At 47.1% G+C, this 22503-nt stretch overlaps 1 protein-coding gene across 1 annotated transcript in view; it reads right to left on the bottom strand.

Moving 5' to 3' along the window:
• PTPN1 (protein tyrosine phosphatase non-receptor type 1) overlaps nucleotides 1-21715 on the bottom strand; it is a 33473-nt gene extending 11758 nt beyond the window's left edge. Inside the window, exon 1 of the mRNA XM_056507597.1 lies at nucleotides 21563-21715. Within this exon, the coding sequence (XP_056363572.1) occupies nucleotides 21563-21625 (63 nt within the window). The 5' untranslated portion in view covers nucleotides 21626-21715. The remainder of the gene's footprint in view (nucleotides 1-21562) is intronic.
• Nucleotides 21716-22503: the final 788 nt, after the last annotated feature.

Below are 22503 nucleotides of genomic sequence, written 5' to 3'. Positions count from 1 at the left end.
AAGGTACTTGGAGAATAATGGAGTTCTAGGAGATGCTGAACTCCCACAGGCACACAGAAAATGGAAAGAAAGAAGTGGCTCGTGTGCCTGCAGCAGACTATTTAAAAACAGCAGTGTATTTCTGGAGCATGTTTCAAGAAACAGGAAAAACCACGGGGTGGGGGTGGGATGGTAACAAAAGAGGATGGAGATATGGCAAGAGGCAAATTTGTGTGAAAAGCCAGGCAGCACCCAGCACTCCCCTGTGGAGTGTGATGGACAGGGTGAAGCAGAAAATCCTGGACAGCAGGCATGCCTGCACATCAGACAGGGCACACTCAGCAACTGGGAGGAAAGTGCCTTGGAGCTTTTTGGGTGGGTTTTTTTTTGGATACAGAAGTTGCTAGAACATCTACAGTGACCAAAGAAAACTTCTCATCCAAGGTCACTTCCAGGATGTGAAGTTTACTTTGGTGGAAACACAATTGCTTTCCCTGGAGAAAATGGCTGGAGAGGAACATGGGAGTTACCCACAGGAGCTGTGCCGGGGGTTGAGCTTGTCAAACACTGCTGGTCCTGGTCACTGCAGCCACAGCATCACTGACACCACCCCACTGCTGTCAGGGTGGGTGCAGAACATAACAGCATCACAAGGCTGGAGGAACCAGACTCATCCACAGCAGGGGATTATTGTGCTCTGGGAACTTGAAGCTAGCGATGTCACGAGAACTGAAGGTAGTGGATGAAGGCAGGGAGTTACAAAACACCTTCTTGAATCACACCCAGTCACACTGCAGAGATCCTGCCTGTCAGAAAGGAAGCTCGGCATTTCATTTCAAAGGTCGTGCAACATAAAACTTTAAAGAGGAAGGGCTAGAACTGAAGTCAGTTTTCCAGAGTCAAATGCTTTGGGTTTGAAGCATGAGTCACTTCATGCCACTCATCTCCTGGTTTTGAGCCCTGTCCCCCAAATATTTCAGGGGTGGAAAGAGGAAGTCCTGCTGAAGCCCTCTTCTTCTAAAGGGAAGTTCTGCAGCCCTGAGCACAGCAGCACACTGGGCTACACTTTCCCCATCCTGTTCAGACACCAGCAGGAGATAAGAAAGAGAAGATGCACCCCAAAATCTCCAAGTAAATCTTGTGTAAGACCATAGGAATAGGTGGCCATGCCAACAGCCACTCAAGCAGCCTGTGTAGATTTGTGTATCAGCATTTAGAACAGAAACCAAAGGTACAGTCTCAGCTTCAGCAGGCACTCTGGGAAGCCTTGCAGCAGGGCTCAGTCTGATCACACTGTTTAATTGCACATAAACCCTGGAGCAGCTCAGACTCACAGATAACAATTTACTGTCATTTCAGCAGCTCTGTCCTACGGGAAGCAGCAAATGCCAAGATCTTATCAGGGGCTACAGAATTGCTGCTAATCCATCTACTGAGGCACTCACACTAAGGAGAGCAATTCACAAAAATTATACAGAGGCTTATATAAAAAAGTAATCTTAGCTTAAAAAACAGCTTTCCTCTTAAAGCTGCCACTGAAAAAAGTGATGACACAATACTGCTGGAAAAGGAGGAAGCGTAAAAATTTACAATAAAGTCAAGTGGAAGGTGCTCTTTCCCCAAGATGTCACTCCAGCCTGGTTCCATAATGGAAATACCCCTACAGACCAATGAGGTTGCAAAGACCTGTAGAGAAGAGCACAAGAAAAGCAGCAAGTACCAAGAGATCCACAACAAACATCTAATTTACACAAATGGGAAAAGGTCTCCAGAGTCAGCATGGGAGAGAGCAACTTGAACTCACTCCCCAACAAAAGAACTTCATGAAGACATAAAGCACACAACTTCTCGTGTAACCCACTCTGAGAAGGAAGATTTGATTTCTTATCCTACATTAAGCTTTACATCAGGATATTTGGGCAAGAACAAGAATGAGGATGTAACTTGTAGGTAAGAGGAAGGTCATCTAAAGATCAGATAAATGAACAGACAGCTGCATTACACAACATAAATCTCAACAAGCTGCTGCAGAATTTTAGCCAGCTAAGTGAAATCAATGTGGATTTTAATACCCTTTAAAAACATTTTATCTGGTTTCCTAGTTCTGCTTTCAACTAAGATATGGTAGTATCGATTTGCTTACTAATCTCCCTCAAAAACAAAAAAGAAACCAGTTGCCTGCTATGTCAAGCTTCTCCCTGAGGTTGAGCAGCACACAGAGTAAAGGACAGGCTTGTTTAAAGTTCAACACCACTATAACAGGAGGTTAAAATAAACAAATAAATAAGAAATCACACACTTGCAACACAGTTTCCTAGAAAGCCCCCTGCTAATTCAGCAGTGCCCGGGCACTTGGAGCAGGCTGTGGCAGAGGGTTTGTGACACCAGTCAGCTGCTGGGAGCACGGAAATAACCCCCCAGGAGAATGTAAACTGGCCATGACTGCCCTATTAAATCATGTCAACACGTGGCAAAGTGGGCTCATTTTTCCCAGGCCCATATTTATCACAGCCAGCAGGTATTACAGATTGTCTCTCACCACTGACCAGCTCCAACACGCCTCACTGGATGTTTCTGACAGCAAACCCTGCCGTCCTGTATTACTGCACTTCAGCAGGGAGATAGATAACTGCACACTGTGAATGCTCAGGTTAACACCTGCACCTGAGTGGCTGTCAGGGCTGGCTGTGCTTCCAGAAGGGACAAAGCCACAGACTTGGGTCACTTCAAACTTTACCAGTGCTTTTATTTTGCATGTTCCCAGAAGGAAGGCACTGCTGTCAATAAACCACAGCAACACTGCACAATTCAGCTGCTCAGATTGCTTCAATGTCACCTGCAATGGGCAAAAACTGATTTCTCAGCTCTGGTTCTTTTGAATGTTGCAGCAGAGACAGGGAAATCAAAGAGCTAAACTTTAGTATCAGGTTAAAGAATTACATGAGACTTCTCAAATTTCAGTAAGTTCAAAATATAGTTTGTCCTTGAAATTTATGACCCATAACAGAAGAAGTTCAGAGCTGCTGGCAGGAACACTCTACTTCTGCTGTTTTGTAGCCATGTACTCACTGCCAAAACAGGAAACAACTGAATGGAGTGTCAGAGTAAGAAAACAACTCAAGTTCCCTTCTTCTTCTTCTTCACATCCATCCCTATTTTTCCTCCCAGATAGTCAATCAGCTCCAGAAGTGCATCTTGGACATTATTGGAAGGATAGAGACATTTGAGAATGTGAAATGGCTTTTTTCTTGACAGCTGCTGTGCAAAAGCAAAGCTTTGCTATCTGTATCATCAAACAAAGTCAGTGCCAGGAAATAAACCACACTCTCATTAAAGTGTCAAGAGGTTCTAACTCAGTTGCTCTTCTTCTGTAAGAAAAATAACCACCGAGATGAGATCCAGATCTTGGTTTGCCCAAACATTAGGGGTCTCTACATAGAGAGTTTTGGTCTAACCTCATCTCAAACAGACTGGTGCATCCCACAGACCAGATATCCACATAACTCCTAAAGGAATTTAGTCTGCATAGCAAATCCAGACCTTAATTTGTATGGGTTTTGTGTGAGTTTAAAAATGTATCATTGCTGGCCTGTAGGGTATTCCAGGCTTCACAGACTGACAAGTGTGGTTATAAACAGTCCTGTTTTCCTAGTTACCTAATATTTTCATTCTGACATCTCACAAGCTGTCTAAGAGCATTATAGCTTTTACAGAGCTACCACCACCACAAAAAAACATGAACAAAACCCAAGGCTTTGGAGGCTTCAGAGGAGAAAAAGAGACATGAACCCTGCAAATGCTAGAATGTAAAGGAGGGATAAGAAACACTCCTCACACCTTTCCATGTGCTCATAACCAAGGTAATTTCTAGAACTTAGACAAGCTGCAAATGGCATGGTTCAAACTGGAAACAAAAGGACAGGAAGTGCCCTCCACTGCAGACAGTTCCTCAAGGGGATCTCTGGCTTCATGAAATAGGAACCATGGAATAATTTACCATGGAGTTTTTACCTATACTCACTCAGAGTCCTCTACTCTCCTTCAGAGATACGGTGCTGACAACCTGAGTTCATGTTAAGAAAGCAAGACTCTACTATCTCCCCCAAATCTTTTATAATCCATTATCACCATTCCCCCAAACCTTGCACAATCCATCACCACCATGTAACTTAAAATAAATGAACGGAATTGATTAATAAGGAAATAAGATAATCAAATGTAAGTCTTGCTTCCTCACCAGGTAACACATTCAAGGTCTTACCAGTTCAAAGCTGAACAGCTCTTTACAGGTTCTTTTTCCTTTTCTCCCATTTTTGATCCCAGCGTCTGCCCCAAGGCTCTTGGCTCTGGAACATCCTGCTCTTCTATTCAGGTGGGCATGCTGGCACAGTGCCCACTGAAAGAATACACATGTGCAGAATATCTGCCATTACCTACAGCTGAGGAGGAATCTGAAAGCCACTGCAGAACCAGATGTTGTACCTGCAGAGAAGGACATTGTCACCTTCTGCCTGAAGAGATTCCAGGCCAGTGTTTAGTGCTGGATCTACTGTCACAGTTGAAGGCCCATAAATTGGTTGGGAAGATCATTAACACATTCATCTAATGAACTGTGCCAGCACCACTGCAATGAGCAGGGGCACACAGACAAAACATGTGGGCTCCATGAGTAATATCACAAGTGAGTTTGAAAGCAACCAGCCCATAGTATCTGAGTTCCACTCTTCCTACTCAGCCTCTATGAAGTTTTTAGAAACTTCACTTCAGATTATGCCGTGCACTTCACATGCACTGAGCTCCGACCGAAACTCGTCTGTGGTGTTTGTGTCCTTTCACCTTTTCCTGGAAAGTGTGTTGACTAAAAGCCAAACAAACAGCACAGCACTTTAGCTGCTTAACAGACAAACACTGCAGTCATTTCACTCAGGACAAATATTTTAAAGAAACAAAATAAGATTGCAAATGTTCGATTCATTTTTCAAAAAAGAAATCCAACATTTGTGTAGTTGTCTCATCAGCAGTTCACACTCACACAGTTGCAGAACTACCACAGCATTATTTTTAATCCTTTTGGAGATTACATGAGTTTAACATGTCTAGGTTACCAACTGGTATCTCAAAAACGCTGGTCACAATAACAGATAATTAGACAAGTCCAGTATTCCCCATCCACAGCCACATCTGTGACGTGCACATTTCACTAAAATACCAAAACTGTCAAAGAAAAAAGGCCAGTTTACAATTCCCAAGTGACCTTAGCCTTGTAGAGATCATTTCCAACACAAGGTTCTGTATGTGAGAGAGCTCCTTGCCTGGAACCCACCATGCCCAGAAGGTGCAGAGAAAACCAAACCCACCTGAGCAGAGCAGGGGTGGCCAGAGGCAGCTGCATTCCCACAGCCCTGCTGCTGGGCTGTGAGGTTATCCATGAAAGCCAAACACAGCCCAGAGCTGCCAAGCAGAGGGTGGTGCCCCAGAGCTGCCATGATCCATCACCTTCCCTCCCCAGCACAGAGCCACTGCTGAACCCCAGCCCTCTCCTGGGACAGGAACAGCGAAAGGAAAATGTTCCCAAATGTTCCCAAAGCACTCCCAAAACACCACCACACCTTCCTGGGAGCACAGCCTCACCAACTCATTAGCTTTCCCTTTCGTCCCTAATTGAGACTAATTAGGGAGCAGCCAGGAAGCAGCAGGGAGCTGAGTCAGGAGCAAGGCTGTCACTCCCTCAGGGACAGGTACAGCACCTACAAATGCACACGACCTGCAGCACCTCTGGTGAGGCTAAAACTTCCAGATATTACAAAGTCATCACCTCTCCTAAATCCATCACTTTTGCTTATCCAGTAGAGATAAATTATTTGTCAAGTTTTGGGACATTCTATAGTTCTAATCCTCAAGGCAATCCTAACAAGTCAGAAAAAGAGAAGGTTTTTAAAATGGTCTCCTAGTGGTGACGTTGGTGTTTTTTTAGTTTGATTTTATACCCCTACAATTAGCACCATGACAATTCCTTGGAAGGCATGTGATTCCCTGAATAAGATCACAAGGACTTTTAACCCTGGATTTAGCAAACAGGACAATGCTTCTCACATTTCTCAGCCCATTCTATAGCACTGGTTCTGTCACAGAGAGATAAGGAGGTTCCAGCAGAAGAAAACAGACCTCTCCTGAAAGGTGACTGCATTAAAGGGGTTACCAGTAATGAAGACCAAAGAAGTTTACATTACCACTTGTCAACAGGAAATAATCTGACCTCAGAAATTCTGGTGGGTGATCAAAATAAGTATTACAAACTTGTCTGCACAGAGACAATACGAGAGCAAAAAACTTCACTGATGTCAGAGAGGCCTTACAGAACCCCATGTGCCTGAAAACAGCAAATCTGAGTTGCCAGAGCTCCACACTTCCCATATTTACTTATCAAGCTCTTTACAAATTCAACAGCTTGACTTGGCACCTTACAACAGCTCCCAAAACCACAGGACAGGCAGTGAGTAACAGGGGAAGCAGGAGGCTTTGTACACTCCAAGACTTATCATCAATTCCTTTCTGTTGTGCTGTTAACACACCATCAGCATTTGCTGCAAAGGGGAAACATGGGCTGGCTCTGAGAACATAATACACACATAATACTTTGCTCATCAGAGACTCAGAGCTACAAAAACACAGTTCTAGGGTTTACAGAGCAAAATACCACACATTTTTTCACTGCTATTGTCCTTTGAATACCCTAATGTCAAGTTTGTTGTCATTACATTCCAAAATAAACATCTCTGTCTTCTTGGTCTGCTGAAACGTTGAAGGGTTTCAGTGAGAACCTTACTCCAGAGCAGGGATTTTGATCTGCACTCTCTGCTCCAAACAGCCACGGGTGTCCCCCTGAGGAAGGGTGCCCCAGGACAGTCCCCAGGCAGGAGACACCTCCTGCTTTGTAAGGGATGCTGCTTGTGCTCTCCAAGAGGATTAGCTCCCAGCTGGGATGCTCCAACCCCTCCGTTTCTAACTTAGGAGTCAGTGCTCCTCACCACCATGCCAGGAATCCAGCCTTGGCTGGATCCAGCCCAGCAGCTGTGCTGGGACAGCTCTGCACTCTCCTTTCAGGAGCGAGGCCATTTCTCTGGGCAGCTTTTTAGGCTCTTGCAAGAAGGCTTTTTCTTCCCTGGTTCCTGGAGGCAAGGCAAGAAAGCTTTAGATGAGCTCCCTGCCCATGATGAGCACTGTGGAAAAAAGAAGTGGCCCTGGAAGGGAGCACAGCCCTGGGAATCCTGCATTCCTCTGGCATTTCTGCTGAGAAACTCCTTTAAATACAAAAGCACTTCTAGATTAGCTCTCAATGGCACATTTCCTGTGATGACACAATGCCAGAAACAAAAGGATTCTTCCCTAGGAATCAGAACTTCTGGAGTTTGTCTCACTTTTATTTTCTTGATTTGAGTTGGTTTGAAAGTCTCTTACCAACATGGAAACAGGATTTTGTGAAAACTGAGTAAATTTGTGAGCCTCATTTTCTACCCCCCAATACCAACTAAAACTAAACTCAGATCTTTATCTATAATAATTTACAGGATAAAGTAAGCAAGCTATTGGTGTTCACAGACGAAAATATGAATTATGGTGCTTTTTCTTTAATACTTATCTGGAGTCAAACAAGTTATATATGCATTTAGAAAGTACAGCCAGTTAAAGTACTTTTAGACACCAGCTTGCCATATGCTATGTTAAAATTAGACTGTTTCTTTTTAAAAGCAACAAATTTATGCATGAAGTAGGTCTATTCAGTACACTCAGATTTTGAGGAATGCTTCTTCTCATTCAGTAATCTTTGCAGAAAGTTCCAAACAAAGCTTAGCAGGAAAAAGAAACTAGTTGAGAATGTGATTTTGAAGCTATCTTCACAGTATCTCACAGAACTGCAAACACTTTGTTTGATTTAAAAAGTAATGGACTGGTTGCACTAAAAATGCTCATTGTCAGGGTGATAAGTACATAACAATATAATTTTTAGAAGTAATAGCATGGGTATCATTGAAAACTAGAGACCTTGTAAGATGACTAAAAATAGTAATTTGAATTCCTAGCTTAGTCAGCTTGGCCAGAAACAGCTGTGTTCACTGTAACCTCTCATTAGTTTGCATATTATAAGAGCCCCAAAGATTCTTTCCCTCTCCAAAACCTCCTAAATTATACTATCATACTGAATCAACCTTCACAGCACAATGCTGTTACCACACCAGATGCAACAGAATATTCAGACTTTAGTGACTTCCCACTACTCTTTCTGTATTGTTTCATTTATTAAGTCAAATGTTCTCATTTGATAAGGCAAAGGCCAACTCCCTCTACCTGGAGCCTGCCTTGAAAGGAAAAGACAAGGTCCAGTTCCCAGCTGCTTCAGATGAGAAAGAAAAGTAAACTGCTCATTACTTTGAAACACTGAGCAGGCAAAGTCAGAATTTAAAGCAAATTCTCTTCCCTCATGGCTAAGGGGTGTTCTTGTGCATAAACAATTTCATTCACACTGGGTACTCCAATGTGGATCTAAAAGCTAAAGTGAACTTTCTAACGTCTATGCACATGTTAATGAAACAGTGACTCCATGACTACAGTGGGGCACATGTTCAGACCATGTCAGTGCTGATTTTCAATTCAGAATCCTATGGGACAAGCAACAGCCATATGTCCAACTTTCTACTAATTCCATCAAAATTCTCCAAGTTATAAGCCTGTAGAGGAAGTACTAAAACACACCAGAAAGGGAGTGGAGGAATTGTTTCATAGGAAATTGTGAACTCTGTTTTACCTTTAAAAAAATATCATCATCTACATCTTATTCAGTGGCAAACTTCATTTCCTTGAAGATGTTTGTCCTGTGTTTTGCTTTCCTGGCTTTCTTGAGATGCAGTCTTTAAATCAGATGCATGAAGGGGAAAACTGAATTTAGTGTCAAGGAAGCCCATGCATTCAAAATTATGAACCATATATTACACAGGTAATGGTGGCAGTGGGTCTCCCCCCTGCATTCTGTTTGTTCCCTACAATTAAGGGTGTAAAACAAAACTCCAGCAAGTTCTAATCTATGGCAGAAGAATGTTTCACCATTAGTAAGTAGACAGGCAATGGAACTGCAGATTCATTTTACCAAATCATGCTCATTACACTGTAAATAAAAGCTTTCTATCACTTCTAACCTAACAAGATTCCAAGAGTTTAAAGAGAATGTACAGTGACCAGGATTGCGCAATGCAGGTTCATGCCTCTGCATGCAGGGAAAGGTCAAACTCGAGCTGTGCTCCTACAGCAACACCAGCAGCCAGCCCTGCTCTCAGCAGCTCTGGCTCTCAGCACACTGCCCAAATCCCTCCTGGGGAACTTGAGGTGGCTGTAACTGCTTAACCACCATTTCCAGAAAGAAGGTTTAAATATCTTTTCTTAAGAAAGACTTTGGGACAGCAATGAAAGGAACTTGCTGGATTAAAATTTGCATGAACAGCTTGCTTGAGTTGGGATCTGTTTAACGTGGTGGTTGCAGTTATAATCACAGATGCCCACTTCACTGTACTTAGAATATTCAAATTTGGAAATGAAAATCGTAGTGATGATTAAAACCATACTGAATTCACTGAATGGTGCAACCTACAGGTTGCCAAGCTACTGCAATGCACACAAAAACCTGCTGAGAACAAACAGTACTGCTGAAAACAGATGTTAGATAAAGCAGAATTAGGATACTCCTGGTTTTCCACATGACTGTCTAATTTGTGTTTAGGAAAGCAATGTAACTAAGCTAGGTTAATATTAAACCTTACAGCATTCTGAACCTGAGCTGCTCAGCTCAAGTTCATGGCCCACCCAGAGTTTGGGGTAAGTCAGACACCTCAGGGCTTTCCCATCCAGCCCTGTGTCACTGGCCAGGGTAAGGTGGCAGGGATGGGACAGCAGTGTGACAGGGATGGGGACAGCAGTGTGACAGGGATGGGACAGCTGTGTGACAGGGATGGGGACAGCAGTGTGGCAGGGATGGGGACAGCTGTGTGACAGGGATGGGATAGCTGTGTGGCAGGGATGGGACAGCTGTGTGACAGGGATGGGACAGCAGTGTGGCAGGGATGGGGACAGCAGTGTGGCAGGGATGGGACAGCAGTGTGGCAGGGATGGGACAGCAGTGTGGCAGGGATGGGACAGCTGTGTGACAGGGATGGGACAGCAGTGTGGCAGGGATGGGACAGCTGTGTGACAGGGATGGGACAGCAGTGTGACAGGGATGGGGACAGCAGTGTGACAGGGATGGGACAGCAGTGTGACAGGGATGGGATAGCTGTGTGGCAGGGATGGGACAGCAGTGTGGCAGGGATGGGGACAGCAGTGTGGCAGGGATGAGGACAGCTGTGTGGCAGGGATGGGGACAGCTGTGTGGCAGGGATGGGGACAGCAGTGTGGCAGGGATGGGACAGCAGTGTGACAGGGATGGGACAGCTGTGTGACAGGGATGGGGACAGCAGTGTGGCAGGGATGGGACAGCAGTGTGGCAGGGATGGGGACAGCAGTGTGGCAGGGATGGGGACAGCAGTGTGACAGGGATGGGACAGCAGTGTGACAGGGATGGGACAGCTGTATGACAGGGATGGGACAGCTGTGTGGCAGGGATGGGACAGAAGTGTGGCAGGGATGGGACAGCTGTATGACAGGGATGGGGACAGCTGTGTGGCAGGGATGGGACAGCTGTGTGACAGGGATGGGACAGCAGTGTGACAGGGATGGGACAGCTGTGTGGCAGGGATGGGACAGAAGTGTGGCAGGGATGGGACAGCTGTGTGGCAGGGATGGGACAGAAGTGTGGCAGGGATGGGGACAGCAGTGTGACAGGGATGGGACAGCAATGTGGCAGGGATGGGACAGCTGTGTGACAGGGATGGGACAGCAGTGTGACAGGGATGGGACAGCTGTGTGGCAGGGATGGGACAGAAGTGTGGCAGGGATGGGACAGCTGTGTGGCAGGGATGGGACAGAAGTGTGGCAGGGATGGGGACAGCAGTGTGACAGGGATGGGGACAGCAGTGTGGCAGGGATGGGGACAGCAGTGTGGCAGGGATGGGACAGCTGTGTGACAGGGATGGGACAGCAGTGTGGCAGGGATGGGGACAGCAGTGTGGCAGGGATGGGACAGCAATGTGGCAGGGATGGGACAGCAGTGTGACAGGGATGGGACAGCTGTGTGGCAGGGATGGGACAGAAGTGTGGCAGGGATGGGACAGCTGTGTGGCAGGGATGGGACAGAAGTGTGGCAGGGATGGGGACAGCAGTGTGGCAGGGATGGGACAGCTGTGTGGCAGGGATGGGACAGCAATGTGGCAGGGATGGGGACAGCTGTGTGGCAGGGATGGGACAGAAGTGTGGCAGGGATGGGGACAGCAGTGTGGCAGGGATGGGACAGCAGTGTGGCAGGGATGGGGACAGCAGTGTGGCAGGGATGGGACAGCAGTGTGGCAGGGATGGGGACAGCAGTGTGACAGGGATGGGGACAGCAGTGTGACAGGGAGGGGACAGCAGTGTGGCAGGGATGGGACAGCAGTGTGGCAGGGATGGGACAGCAGTGTGGCAGGGATGGGGACAGCAGTGTGACAGGGATGGGGACAGCAGTGTGGCAGGGATGGGGACAGCTGTGTGGCAGGGATGGGGACAGCAGTGTGACAGGGATGGGGACAGCAGTGTGACAGGGATGGGACAGCAGTGTGGCAGGGATGGGACAGCTGTGTGACAGGGATGGGGACAGCAGTGTGACAGGGATGGGACAGCAGTGTGACAGGGATGGGACAGCAGTGTGGCAGGGATGGGGACAGCAGTGTGGCAGGGATGGGACAGCTGTGTGACAGGGATGGGGACAGCAGTGTGGCAGGGATGGGGACAGCAGTGTGACAGGGATGGGGACAGCAATGTGACAGGGATGGGACAGCTGTGTGACAGGGATGGGACAGCAGTGTGACAGGGATGGGGACAGCAGTGTGACAGGGATGGGGACAGCAATGTGACAGGGATGGGACAGCTGTGTGACAGGGATGGGACAGCAGTGTGACAGGGATGGGGACAGCAGTGTGACAGGGATGGGGACAGCTGTGTGGCAGGGATGGGACAGCAGTGTGACAGGGATGGGGACAGCAGTGTGGCAGGGATGGGACAGCTGTGTGGCAGGGATGGGACAGCAGTGTGGCAGGGATGGGACAGCTGTGTGGCAGGGATGGGACAGCAATGTGGCAGGGATGGGGACACCAAGGACTGTCCAGCCCCCACTGGCTCTGGGGCAGGATGCCTGCACACCTCTGTTCTGCACCAAGCTTTAACAGAAGTTGCACATAAAGGCACAATGTTGGTGCAACAACTTCCAGAGTAGTAAACTGCTCAGAGGGTCATGCAGAAAAAGCCAATATCCTTTTATAAAAGGAAACTTAACCCTTAAATATAGCAGAGATGCAAATGTGTAAGAAAATCCACCTATGGCAAACAAGCCTGGGAGCTGGCATAAAGACAACCCCTCCCATAACCCCAAACCACCCAGACCTTACAAGCTAAAATGTATTTGGTATTTATAGTTCTCCAAGCTGCAAAGCAATGCTTCAAGGCACTGACAGAAGCAATCCCGTGTTATTGGAGGATGTTTTCACTGTCACTGCAGGGACAGAGAGCTTTCATGCCCAGCTGTAGAGGACGTCTTCTCATCTGAAAGCAACTGAGAGTTTACAAAAACAAATGTCAATGTTAAACAGGGACATCACATCATCGAGGTAAGTGCTCACAGACATCCTAATGCAGGACAGATTAGCACTCTGCTCTCCAGCACATGAAAAAGACTGCAAAACTTGACAAGCCAGGCCTTCAAAGGACTGCTGAGTGCTCCCCATGCTAATGAAACAGACTGCAGTGAGAGCCATTTGTGTGCATCAGATGAGATAAACAGTTCTGCCACCTCATACATCTACTCATCCTGCTAGTTTACAATAATTAATTCTGAGAACTGAACCAGCTGATTTAGCAAAGCCAAGCAACCCTCACAACTTCTAGCTCCTGGAGTGGCAGTATCCTCTCTGGAAACACATGACTCCTATTACTTCCAGCACTCCCTGCCAGCCCAGACAGTGCAGCACTGAGCCCACCACACCCCAGGCTCCACCAGACTCTTGCTCAGACTCTTGCTCATCGTGTTCCACTTCCTGCCAGCCAAAGCCAGTTATCAGCTGTGACTAAACATGCTTTATCACTTGATGTCTACCTCAAATCCTCATTTGCAGCTGCAGAACAGATCTGGAACACTTACAGAAAAAAAAAATACTAAAAAATGCAGTAAATATCACATCCCTTTCCAAACCCCTCCCCCAAAAGACAGCTACACCAAAGGCTCTGAGCAGTGATCCACAAATAGAGGTTATAAACTATCAGAATCACACACAAATGCCTCCTTTCACATCGACAATGCTGAGAGCAAAGCATTTTTAAATTGTATTATTCTTCTGTAAGTATTTCAAGACACAGTTTTGCCTGCAGAGAGTTTAATATGCAGAACACATTGTCAGCAAAGACTTTGGTACAAGAAAACCCAAAAGATGTAGAATGTTATCACATAATAGCAATCAATGTTTGAGTGCCTGCTGTTAACTGGGTAGCAATATTAACTTATTTAGCTAAGATAATAAGCACATAACAGTTTTACCACCCCAAATTTTATGTGGTAGGGAACTCAGCAGGCAGAGCAGCTCAGAAGGAATTTCCTGCTGTCAGGCAGTCACTGAGTATCCTGTACTCTGGATTGTGTGGGCGACCACGCAAAGCCCTGTCTGACGGGCTGGGCTCCCAGCAGAGGCTCCTGATGGTCAGCTTTACACAAATGATAAACATGAAATCAATGACAAGTAAACCATAAGTCAGGAGTTTCCATGAAACCTTTCTGCTCTGTCTGCTTCCTGACAGGCTCTAAGAAGTCTGCTAAGATTAGACCTGTCCACTAATGCTCTCATGTGGGCTAATAAATCCAGCAACTTAACAGCTCTAAAGATTTCACATATTTTCAACCTCCTGTTCCAGTCTTTCACCTCTACTGAGCCCCAGGCGAGTCTGAGGGGCACAGGACAAAGAACTCCAGAAGCTGGGGACCCCCTGAAAACAGCCTGAGCTTTTCTCCAGAGAAGGGCTGAGCACTGTGGGCTTTGTGCCTCCAAGTGCTCAGAGCTCCCCTGTCCCCAGGCCAAGGCAGCACAGCCGTGCCCTGCTGCTCCCAGCATGAGCCCGGCTGTCACTGCTCTCCTGGTTTATCTGTCACCAGGTGTGGCACTTATCAGGGACTGCTGCACAGCAGAGGGAAATCGTCCATGAGCCAGGCAGGTGAGGCTGCTCAGAGCCAGGGAGCAGTGCCCCAGTGCTCACACCAAGCCCAGCCCTGCTCTGCCAACACCACAGAACGTGCAGAGGAAGGATGGGGTGGTTCCCAATACACACTGCCCTGCACACATTCCCTACAGGCGCCTTCAGACAGCACCAGGGCACATCTGCTCTGCTCGAGAAACACTTGAGGCCAGTTCTGAGAAGGTTTCAGTACTGGGAATGAAAAAAAGAGTACAGGCTGAAACACAATTCTTGTTCATGACATCCCACAGACCACGGAGTTCTAGGTAGCAACTGCGATTTACTCTGAAAATTCTCCACTGGCAGAAGTTCAAAAAAAGAAGTGACAGTGTTGATTTCCAGTTTCATTAAACTCTTAATGAAGAAAATAAAAACATGTTCCAGAGTTGGGTAGCTGTCCACCCCCACTCCTTCACTAGGCAAAATCCCCCATATCTCTTCCACTTCTGGAAATATTCGGAAATCCTGTCAAATGTCTCAATATGTATTTTAGCAGTTTACTAAGCTATGTAGTATTTTTCCAGTTCTTGCTCCAATGACCCACCCTTTCCTTCTTTCCAGAAGAAGTTCCTCTTACTAAAACCGACCTCTTGCTTATGTCAGAGTTGTGTTTTTCCTGTAGCCCCCATCTTTAGTCACTGCTGGCTGTGCAAATGGGAAGAAAGGAGATTCAATCCCACATGAGCATGGCAGAGGTTTAGTCCAACTTCAAGCAGATGCAATGACTGTACAGAAGACAGTGGAAAAAACAGGCCCCACACAGTAAAATTGAATTGAGATCTTCTGAAGGAGCATGGGTTATTTTTCCTGTCAGAAAAAGGAAGTATCCTCTTCCTTAGTCAAAGATGCATTTTTAAAATAGATTTCACATTTTACTTCCTGCCATCGCATTAAAAGGTCACGCTGTTTATGTTTCTGTAACCTGTTACTGTGGGATCAGGAATGGTATAAACAAGCAATTCTCACTGAACTGTACAAGGGAAGAAGGTTATGAGAACATTCCTCTTTATGTGTAGGACATTTGTTCCATATAAATAGAAAAATCTGAGAAACAGAGTGTCTTTTGTAGGATGGCTCTCAGCATCAAGTACTTGACAGATCAAGTACTTGACAGAAGCAGCATAAAATTCTGGGAACTTCAGATACAAGCAAAAGCACCTGACAGATAACAAATACAACAGCTGCTTTAAGTTCAGAATAGTACTGTGTAGTAGCATTTTGAGTAGCAATTATTTTATTTTAGTACATTAAGTGCAGAGAGCTTTCAGCCCAGAGGGGAGGGTTTCCCCTGCCTGCAGAGCTCTGCCCAGCTCCACACTCACCCCTTACTCCACAGAGCTCTTTCTGTAACTGCCTAAACTGGCAGAATGAAAACCTGCTGTATTGGAGCTTAATTTTCTATTTCTATTGACATAGAAACTGTTTTAACCTTCTAAGGAGAAGGACAAGACTGCACAGAAATCTGGTTAAATAATCTCTTCATCATTAGTGAAACAGGTAAATCTTCACCACTGATCTGTTCACCCTCAGTGCTGAAGGTGACTTTTGACCCCTTAACTACATGTTCCTAAAGCATCCACAACAACCAAGAGCTGAGACAACTGTAAACATGGAAAGTGTACAGAATTAAAAATAAGAAAAAATAGAACTAAAAATATTTCTGAAAGTTTCATATTATGCCAGCTCATTTTCCTCCCCAACCAGGATATAAATTTTTCGCTACTGTTCTGTGAACTTGCTTTCTTAAATGCATAAAATACAACCCAGTGTGAAAGTTGATCAGCTATCACTATTAGCAGAATCACATGCATTTCCAAGAATCACTTTTACCAGTTTTTCTTGGTATAATATGACAGGCAAGCTGCTGAATCTTAGCTGTATTCTGCGTGGGTGAGAGAAAAAGCACATCTGAATTCACAGGGTTTGGTAGAAAATGAATTGGCACTTGTACTACACGATCTACAAAGTGAACACACAAAGGCATTTGGATGCTCTATCAAAGTGCCTCTCCCAGTCCAACCAGCAAGGGCATGTCTCCTGGCACCCGAGAGAAATAAACCACCTCTTCTGCAAATCAACATGAAACAAGTTGACCAATGACTAAAAAAAAGAAACCAGAAAACCTCAGTGGTAAGCGCTGCAGACATCCAAGCTCAGAGATCAGATGGAGCCTGTGTTTGTTGTGAGGAGAGAAACAATCACTTGGAAAGGAATCACTGAGTACCTGCAGGCATTTAATGGAGCTAAATTCACAACCCAAACAGATACTTGGGTCATGCAAGTGACACTGATCTAAAACCTGGTAATTTTCATGTTTACAAGAAAGTAGCTGTGATAAGCCACATCTTATAAAGTCTTAACTAAAGGGAACCTTAGAGAAAGTCCATTTGCAAAGCAAGTATTACAGGAAAACATTTAATTTTAATGCTTAGTTAACTATAGGATGGACTGTTATTTCAAACCTACCCAGCATATTTAAAAAGTTATTTTAGTTTGAAAAAGATTTGGTCTACCACTACCACATTTTATTCTCTGCTTACAAGGGCTATTTCTATTTGGATTTACCATCATTTGGCATGTGGCCAACCCTGCTTTCTCCTTAACAGTTTCCTTCCATACATCTGTGCTTCCAGCACACAGAAGGAGGCAACAGTACCATGTGGAAGAACTAACACCATAAAACCCTCCCAAAAATGCTCAGAAGCAGGTCAGCACTGTGCACACATTGTATGATTTCTAAATTTTTAGGAAATGATAACCATAACAGGCTCCATTTTTCCATGCTCTGCTTCCAGAAGCTCTGCGTTGAAGTATTTAGATTTTTAGCTCTGTAGAAAAAAGCAAGGGTAAGTGGCTCAGTAGCTTTATATAATGGGACTTCCCCAATCTCAGATCTGCCAGCAGCACACACAACTGGTCTGCTCTGGAAAAGGCAGCAGTTAAACCCAACTCAGGCAGCAGAGTGCCCTGAGCCAGCCCCAATGGCACAAAACAGCCAAACAGCAGCTGTGGCTTTTGAGACACTTTGCTTCTCCATCACCAACCCTGCACACACAAGTAGGAAGACTCTGTACAGCACAGGAAACATGGAATATCTTCAGCTTATTGCAGGAAGAGAGACTCCCTGCAACCCTGAGCTCTAAACCAGCTTTCCACTACCAGAGCCAATTATGCTGAGCCTCGAATGAATCAACAGAGCACAAATTAAGCAGTGGCAAGGCACTGCATGCAGAGACCTGCAGCTACAACTGGCAGAATAAAGCACAAAGATGCATTTATAAAAGTCAAGTTCATGCCACAATTTATCTGCTGCTCAGCACCCAAGCAAAGCAGTAACCCAAATGCTTCCAGGCTGCAGCTCCTGCTGCAGCTTGTAAACCAACAGCACTTGGAGGGCTTCCTGTCCATGGACTTTAAATACACAGCACAGCCACACTGTTACAAGTCTTCAGGGTCAACCATTCCACAGTTTACTTTCAGCATTAAAAACCATCCACATATTCTACGAATATTTTTTCCAGAGACAGTGAACACCTAAAAACTTCCCATGCCTTTTCCCTCTTGACAGAGGGATATTCAAAATGCCCATGATGCCTTTCTGTCTTCCTCCCATAGTCTGAATGAAGTTCATTAATTCTCATAATTGGTAGTATTTTAGTTCAGCTTAGAGAGGTTTGAATATTAATAAATTAATATTTGGTTAAAAGACCCTCAAAAATTAACAAAGAAACTGAGAACATCTATTTACAGGCCTCAAACCCAACTCTTTCAAGAGATAAGTAGTTCTGTTTTCAGGATACTCACTTCCAAACATGCTGGAAAATCTAAACTATATCCAGTTCTTTCTTATTATATATTCCACTAACTATAAAAACTAGAAAAGAGTGCACATTTTTGTTTCATTTTGTTACCTCCACATGGAAAACTCTGCATGAGCTGTCCCCAAATGTCAGCTCTGCCTCCATCCATAGTGAATGGAATCCCCAGTTGAATGGTACATCAGTAAATAATTCAGAGGTGTTTTTACTGCTCCTGATAAGCACAACAAAGTTAATATCATTGGCCAACATGCTGAAGTCAACATATCTGGTTTATATAAACACAAGAAGCAACTCTACCTGCATTTGAGGGTTGTGTTTTTAAGATAGTATCACGTTCTATCACCCTGTGCAAGAAGTTAGAAAAAAAAAAATATCTCCTAAAGTTCTGAAAGACTTCTGCATGTAAAATTACTATGAAAATCTGATATTGCCCTCACTGTGAGCAAATGACAATCCAGTGTTGCTTTGATATTCTGCACAAATATCTACTTTTCTTCGCTGCTCTAAAAGCCTCAACTGTGCTTTCCTTAGCTTTGGGGTATGGGTTTTTTTGTTGTGACATCTCCAGAGTGAATGCTTTTCATTCCAATAGATGCTTCTAATGGTGTTTCTGCAGGGTGCATATCATTCACTCACCCTTAAGCATTTGTTTCGTGTTGCACACCTTTACCACAGCTAGCACATGGTAAAGCTCACATTCCTCTAACTTATTGTTTTATGAAGGAGGATTTTAATTCCAATGTGCCTTTCTTCTGCTTATGTTTCTCTAAAATACAAGCAACAGCCACAACCTGAGCAATTCCTTTTCTCACTTGGGTCCCTGAACAACTTCCACAGGATTTCATGGCTCATAGTTCTTGTATCAAGTAAATCTAGAGGAAAGTAAGGGACAGAAATAGACATTCAAAAAAAACCCAGACTAGCAAAACACAAAGAACTTCATCACTGTTCACCCTGCTCTGACCAGCTGCACAGAGAATGGTCCCACTATTGTGCAGTGCCCAAGACATTGTCACAAAATCACCTACACAAGGTCTTCATTTTGAAATGTTGGTGTTCCCATCCTGTGATTACTTCTGCTGAAAAAAAGAAGGTAATCTAAATTCTATTCTTCCACAACTCTACTATCATAGATGAACACGGCTTCCGCTCCTCCAAAAAAAAAAAGAAGCATGGACAATTTTAACCCTTCCAAGTCATGTGGCACCCAGACAAGCCTCCCTCAGCCACACCTCCCTGACTACTGCCCATTCCTCCTGGAGGTGCTGGGCTGTATCTCCAGATTAGACTGACACAAGGAACAGGAGCAAGCTGCAGTGCTTCACTGGACTCTGGTGAGCATTTCTGGATTCCAGCAGCTACAAGCTGAACACTGAGGTACCAGGAGCCTCTGGTACCATTACCCTGGGGGAAGATGTTTTTCTGCACCAATCACATACATTGTTCTACTTACTGCATTCTCCAAGCAAGAGCCAGCATTGGAGGAAAACTGCTTTGTTAATGTCACAGCTCAGACACCAAAAGCACAGATTATATATAGAAAAGTACACTGTTCTTCCACAGGTACATGACCTGCCAAAATGCCATTTCCAACAGCTTATTTAAAAGCAGGATGCCATTGAGAAACTGAATTTCATGACATAGATACACATATTTACTAATCAATCAGGGAGGAAAAAAGAGTATAAACCCGCCCCCTGTGCTATCAATAGCTGAATGCAAATCAAAGAGTCACTTTAGTCCTTTTTTAAATTGAATTTTAGTCCTCAATCAAAGCTCATGCTGTGCCAGTTTGAGCAGACCACTGAGTCATATCATTGAAAGAGAGCAGGACAAAAATATCACTGACTGCTGATCCCTCATTGAAAATGGGCCATTCCCCCATTCTACTTAGATATTTCACTTCTGTTATTAAATTGTACCTGTAGAAATGTACCACTTCAATTAGAAAACTCTATTACTCAAAATCATTTCCTGAGCACTAAGCCTGCAACACACCAAATCACCCAGAACAGTTCAGCAAAAACATAACGTCATATATCCACATGACTTTCAACTGATACAGTCAGCAAGCAGTGACACTCGGCAGGGAAGGGAAATGTAGGAAATGGACCTTCTGAAAAGCAGGCTCAACATTTCATGCTTATTCTCTGAATGCCAGACAACTGAAGATGTTCGCTCTGCAAGCTATAGCTGTTAAAACTTGCCTGCTGTGATTCTGAAACTGAAGTCCATTTATTTCACTTTTATACAACTCCTCTCACTGGTCTATTGCCAGAGAAATTCATACTGAAAGAAGAGAAGCTCAATGTCTGTTGCAAACGTGAACTTCAAGTCATTCATTTATGCAATATCCCAGCTTAAACATTCAAATGGATGTTACAGCAATGTTGCCTGATCTGACTGAACACATCCACCCAGTCATTCATGTATTTCAGCTTCTCTTAAACTTCATTTCAGATAAACGTGTGAAGAACTTTTAAAGATAAAAGCACTAACTCCTGTGGCTTGTACGTGAAGCCAGATGCAGAAGGCAAATACTACAGCAAGCATTCACGTATGCCACAGAGTTGTTTTAAGTATCACCAAAAATCTAAATGCAGTAAAGGACACAATAAAAACCCAGTACCAGCTAGCTGCACAAGTATTGCCAGCACGCTGCTCCAGGCTCTGTTCTGCCATTAAGGTGACTGAAAAGCTAAATGCATTTTGATGCCCCCTTGGCTGCTTGTCTGAGAAAAAGCAGAAACGCGATGGGTTCGCTGCCCGCGGCTCGGGAGGGGCAGTTTGAACAGCTCCTGCGGGGATGTGTCCCTGGTCGGGGATGTGCTTCTGGATGAGGATGTGCCCATAGCCGAGGATATGCCCGTGGCCGGGGATGTGCCCGTGGCCGGGGATGTGCCCCTGGCCGGGGATGTGCCCGTGGATGAGGTTGTGCCCCTGGCCGGGGATGTGCCCGTGGATGAGGATGCGCCCACGGCCGGGGATGTGCCCCTAGATGAGGATGTGCCCCCAGCCAGGAATGTGCCCGTGGATGAGGCTGCACCCATAGCCGGGGATGTGCCCCTGGCCGAGGATGCGCCCCGGCCGCTCCTCCCGCGCCGACAGGGCAGTACCGAGCGGGGTTCCCCGCCGGGCCCGCGGCCCCCGCCCCGCTCCGCTGTGCCCGGGGTCCCTGAGCCGGGGAGCGAGCGGTGCCGGGCAGGGCAGAGCAGGGGAGGGCAGGGCAGAGCTGGGCAGGGCAGGACTGGCCCTCGGGGCCGGGGCAGCGCCGGCAACATCGCGGGCAGCGGGAGGAGCGGGAGGCAAGCGGAACCGGGGGGAAGCAGCGGGAAGCAGCGCTCCCCGCCGGGCCGGGCGCTGCCCCTCACCTGGTAGATGCTGGCCCAGCTGGCGGCCTGGTCGAGCCGCTGGAACTCCTTCTCGATCTCCATGGCGGGGGCCTGGCGCCCCGCGCCGCTCCGGCAGCTCCGGCTGCAGCTGCTGCCGAGGCCGCGGCGGCTCTGCCCGGCCCCCGCCCTCCCGCTGCCGCCGGAACTGCGCACCCGCCCCGCCGACGCCAATTCCGGGGCGGTGGGAGCGGGGTCGGAGCCGCGCCCGCCTCGCGGCCCGGGGGCTGAGGGAGCAGCGGGGACAGTGAGGGCTGAGGGCGCTGAAGGGGCAGCGAGGGCTGAGGGGGCAGTGAGGGCTGAGGGGGCAGCGAGGGCTGAGGGGGCAGTGAGGGCTGAGGGCGCTGAGGGGGCAGCGGGGGCTGAGGGGGCAGTGGGGGCTGAGGGGGCAGCGAGGGCTGAGGGGGCAGCGGGGGCTGAGGGGGCAGCGAGGGCCGAGGGGGCTGAGGGGGCAGCGGGGGCCGAGGGGGCAGCGGGGGCTGAGGGGGCAGCGAGGGCCGAGGGGGCAGCGAGGGCCGAGGGGGCAGCGGGGGCCGAGGGGGCAGCGAGGGCTGAGGGGGCAGCGGGGGCTGAGGGGGCAGCGGGGGCTGAGGGAGCAGCGAGGGCCGAGGGGGCAGCGGGGGCCGAGGGGGCAGCGGGGGCCGAGGGGGCAGCGGGGGCCGAGGGGGCTGTGAGGGCTGAGGGGGCAGCGGGGGCTGAGGGGGCAGCGGGGGCTGAGGGGGCAGTGAGGGCTCCCAGCCCCGCCCGGGTCCCCGCGGCCCCGCCGGCTCGGAGCGGGGCAGGCCCGGAGCTGCCCCCGGCCCGGCCCCGCAGGGCGGCGGCGGCGGCAGCGAGGACACGGCGGAGCGGGGCCATTCTGCCCCCGGGCTGCGCTGCCCGGGCCGCTAGATCTGCTCGGGTCCCGTGCAGGAGGAGGGCCCGCA

Source organism: Oenanthe melanoleuca, chromosome 20 (assembly GCF_029582105.1).
Source record: "Oenanthe melanoleuca isolate GR-GAL-2019-014 chromosome 20, OMel1.0, whole genome shotgun sequence".
Taxonomy (NCBI): domain Eukaryota; kingdom Metazoa; phylum Chordata; class Aves; order Passeriformes; family Muscicapidae; genus Oenanthe; species Oenanthe melanoleuca.
This window is presented reverse-complemented; position numbering and strand designations above follow the sequence as displayed.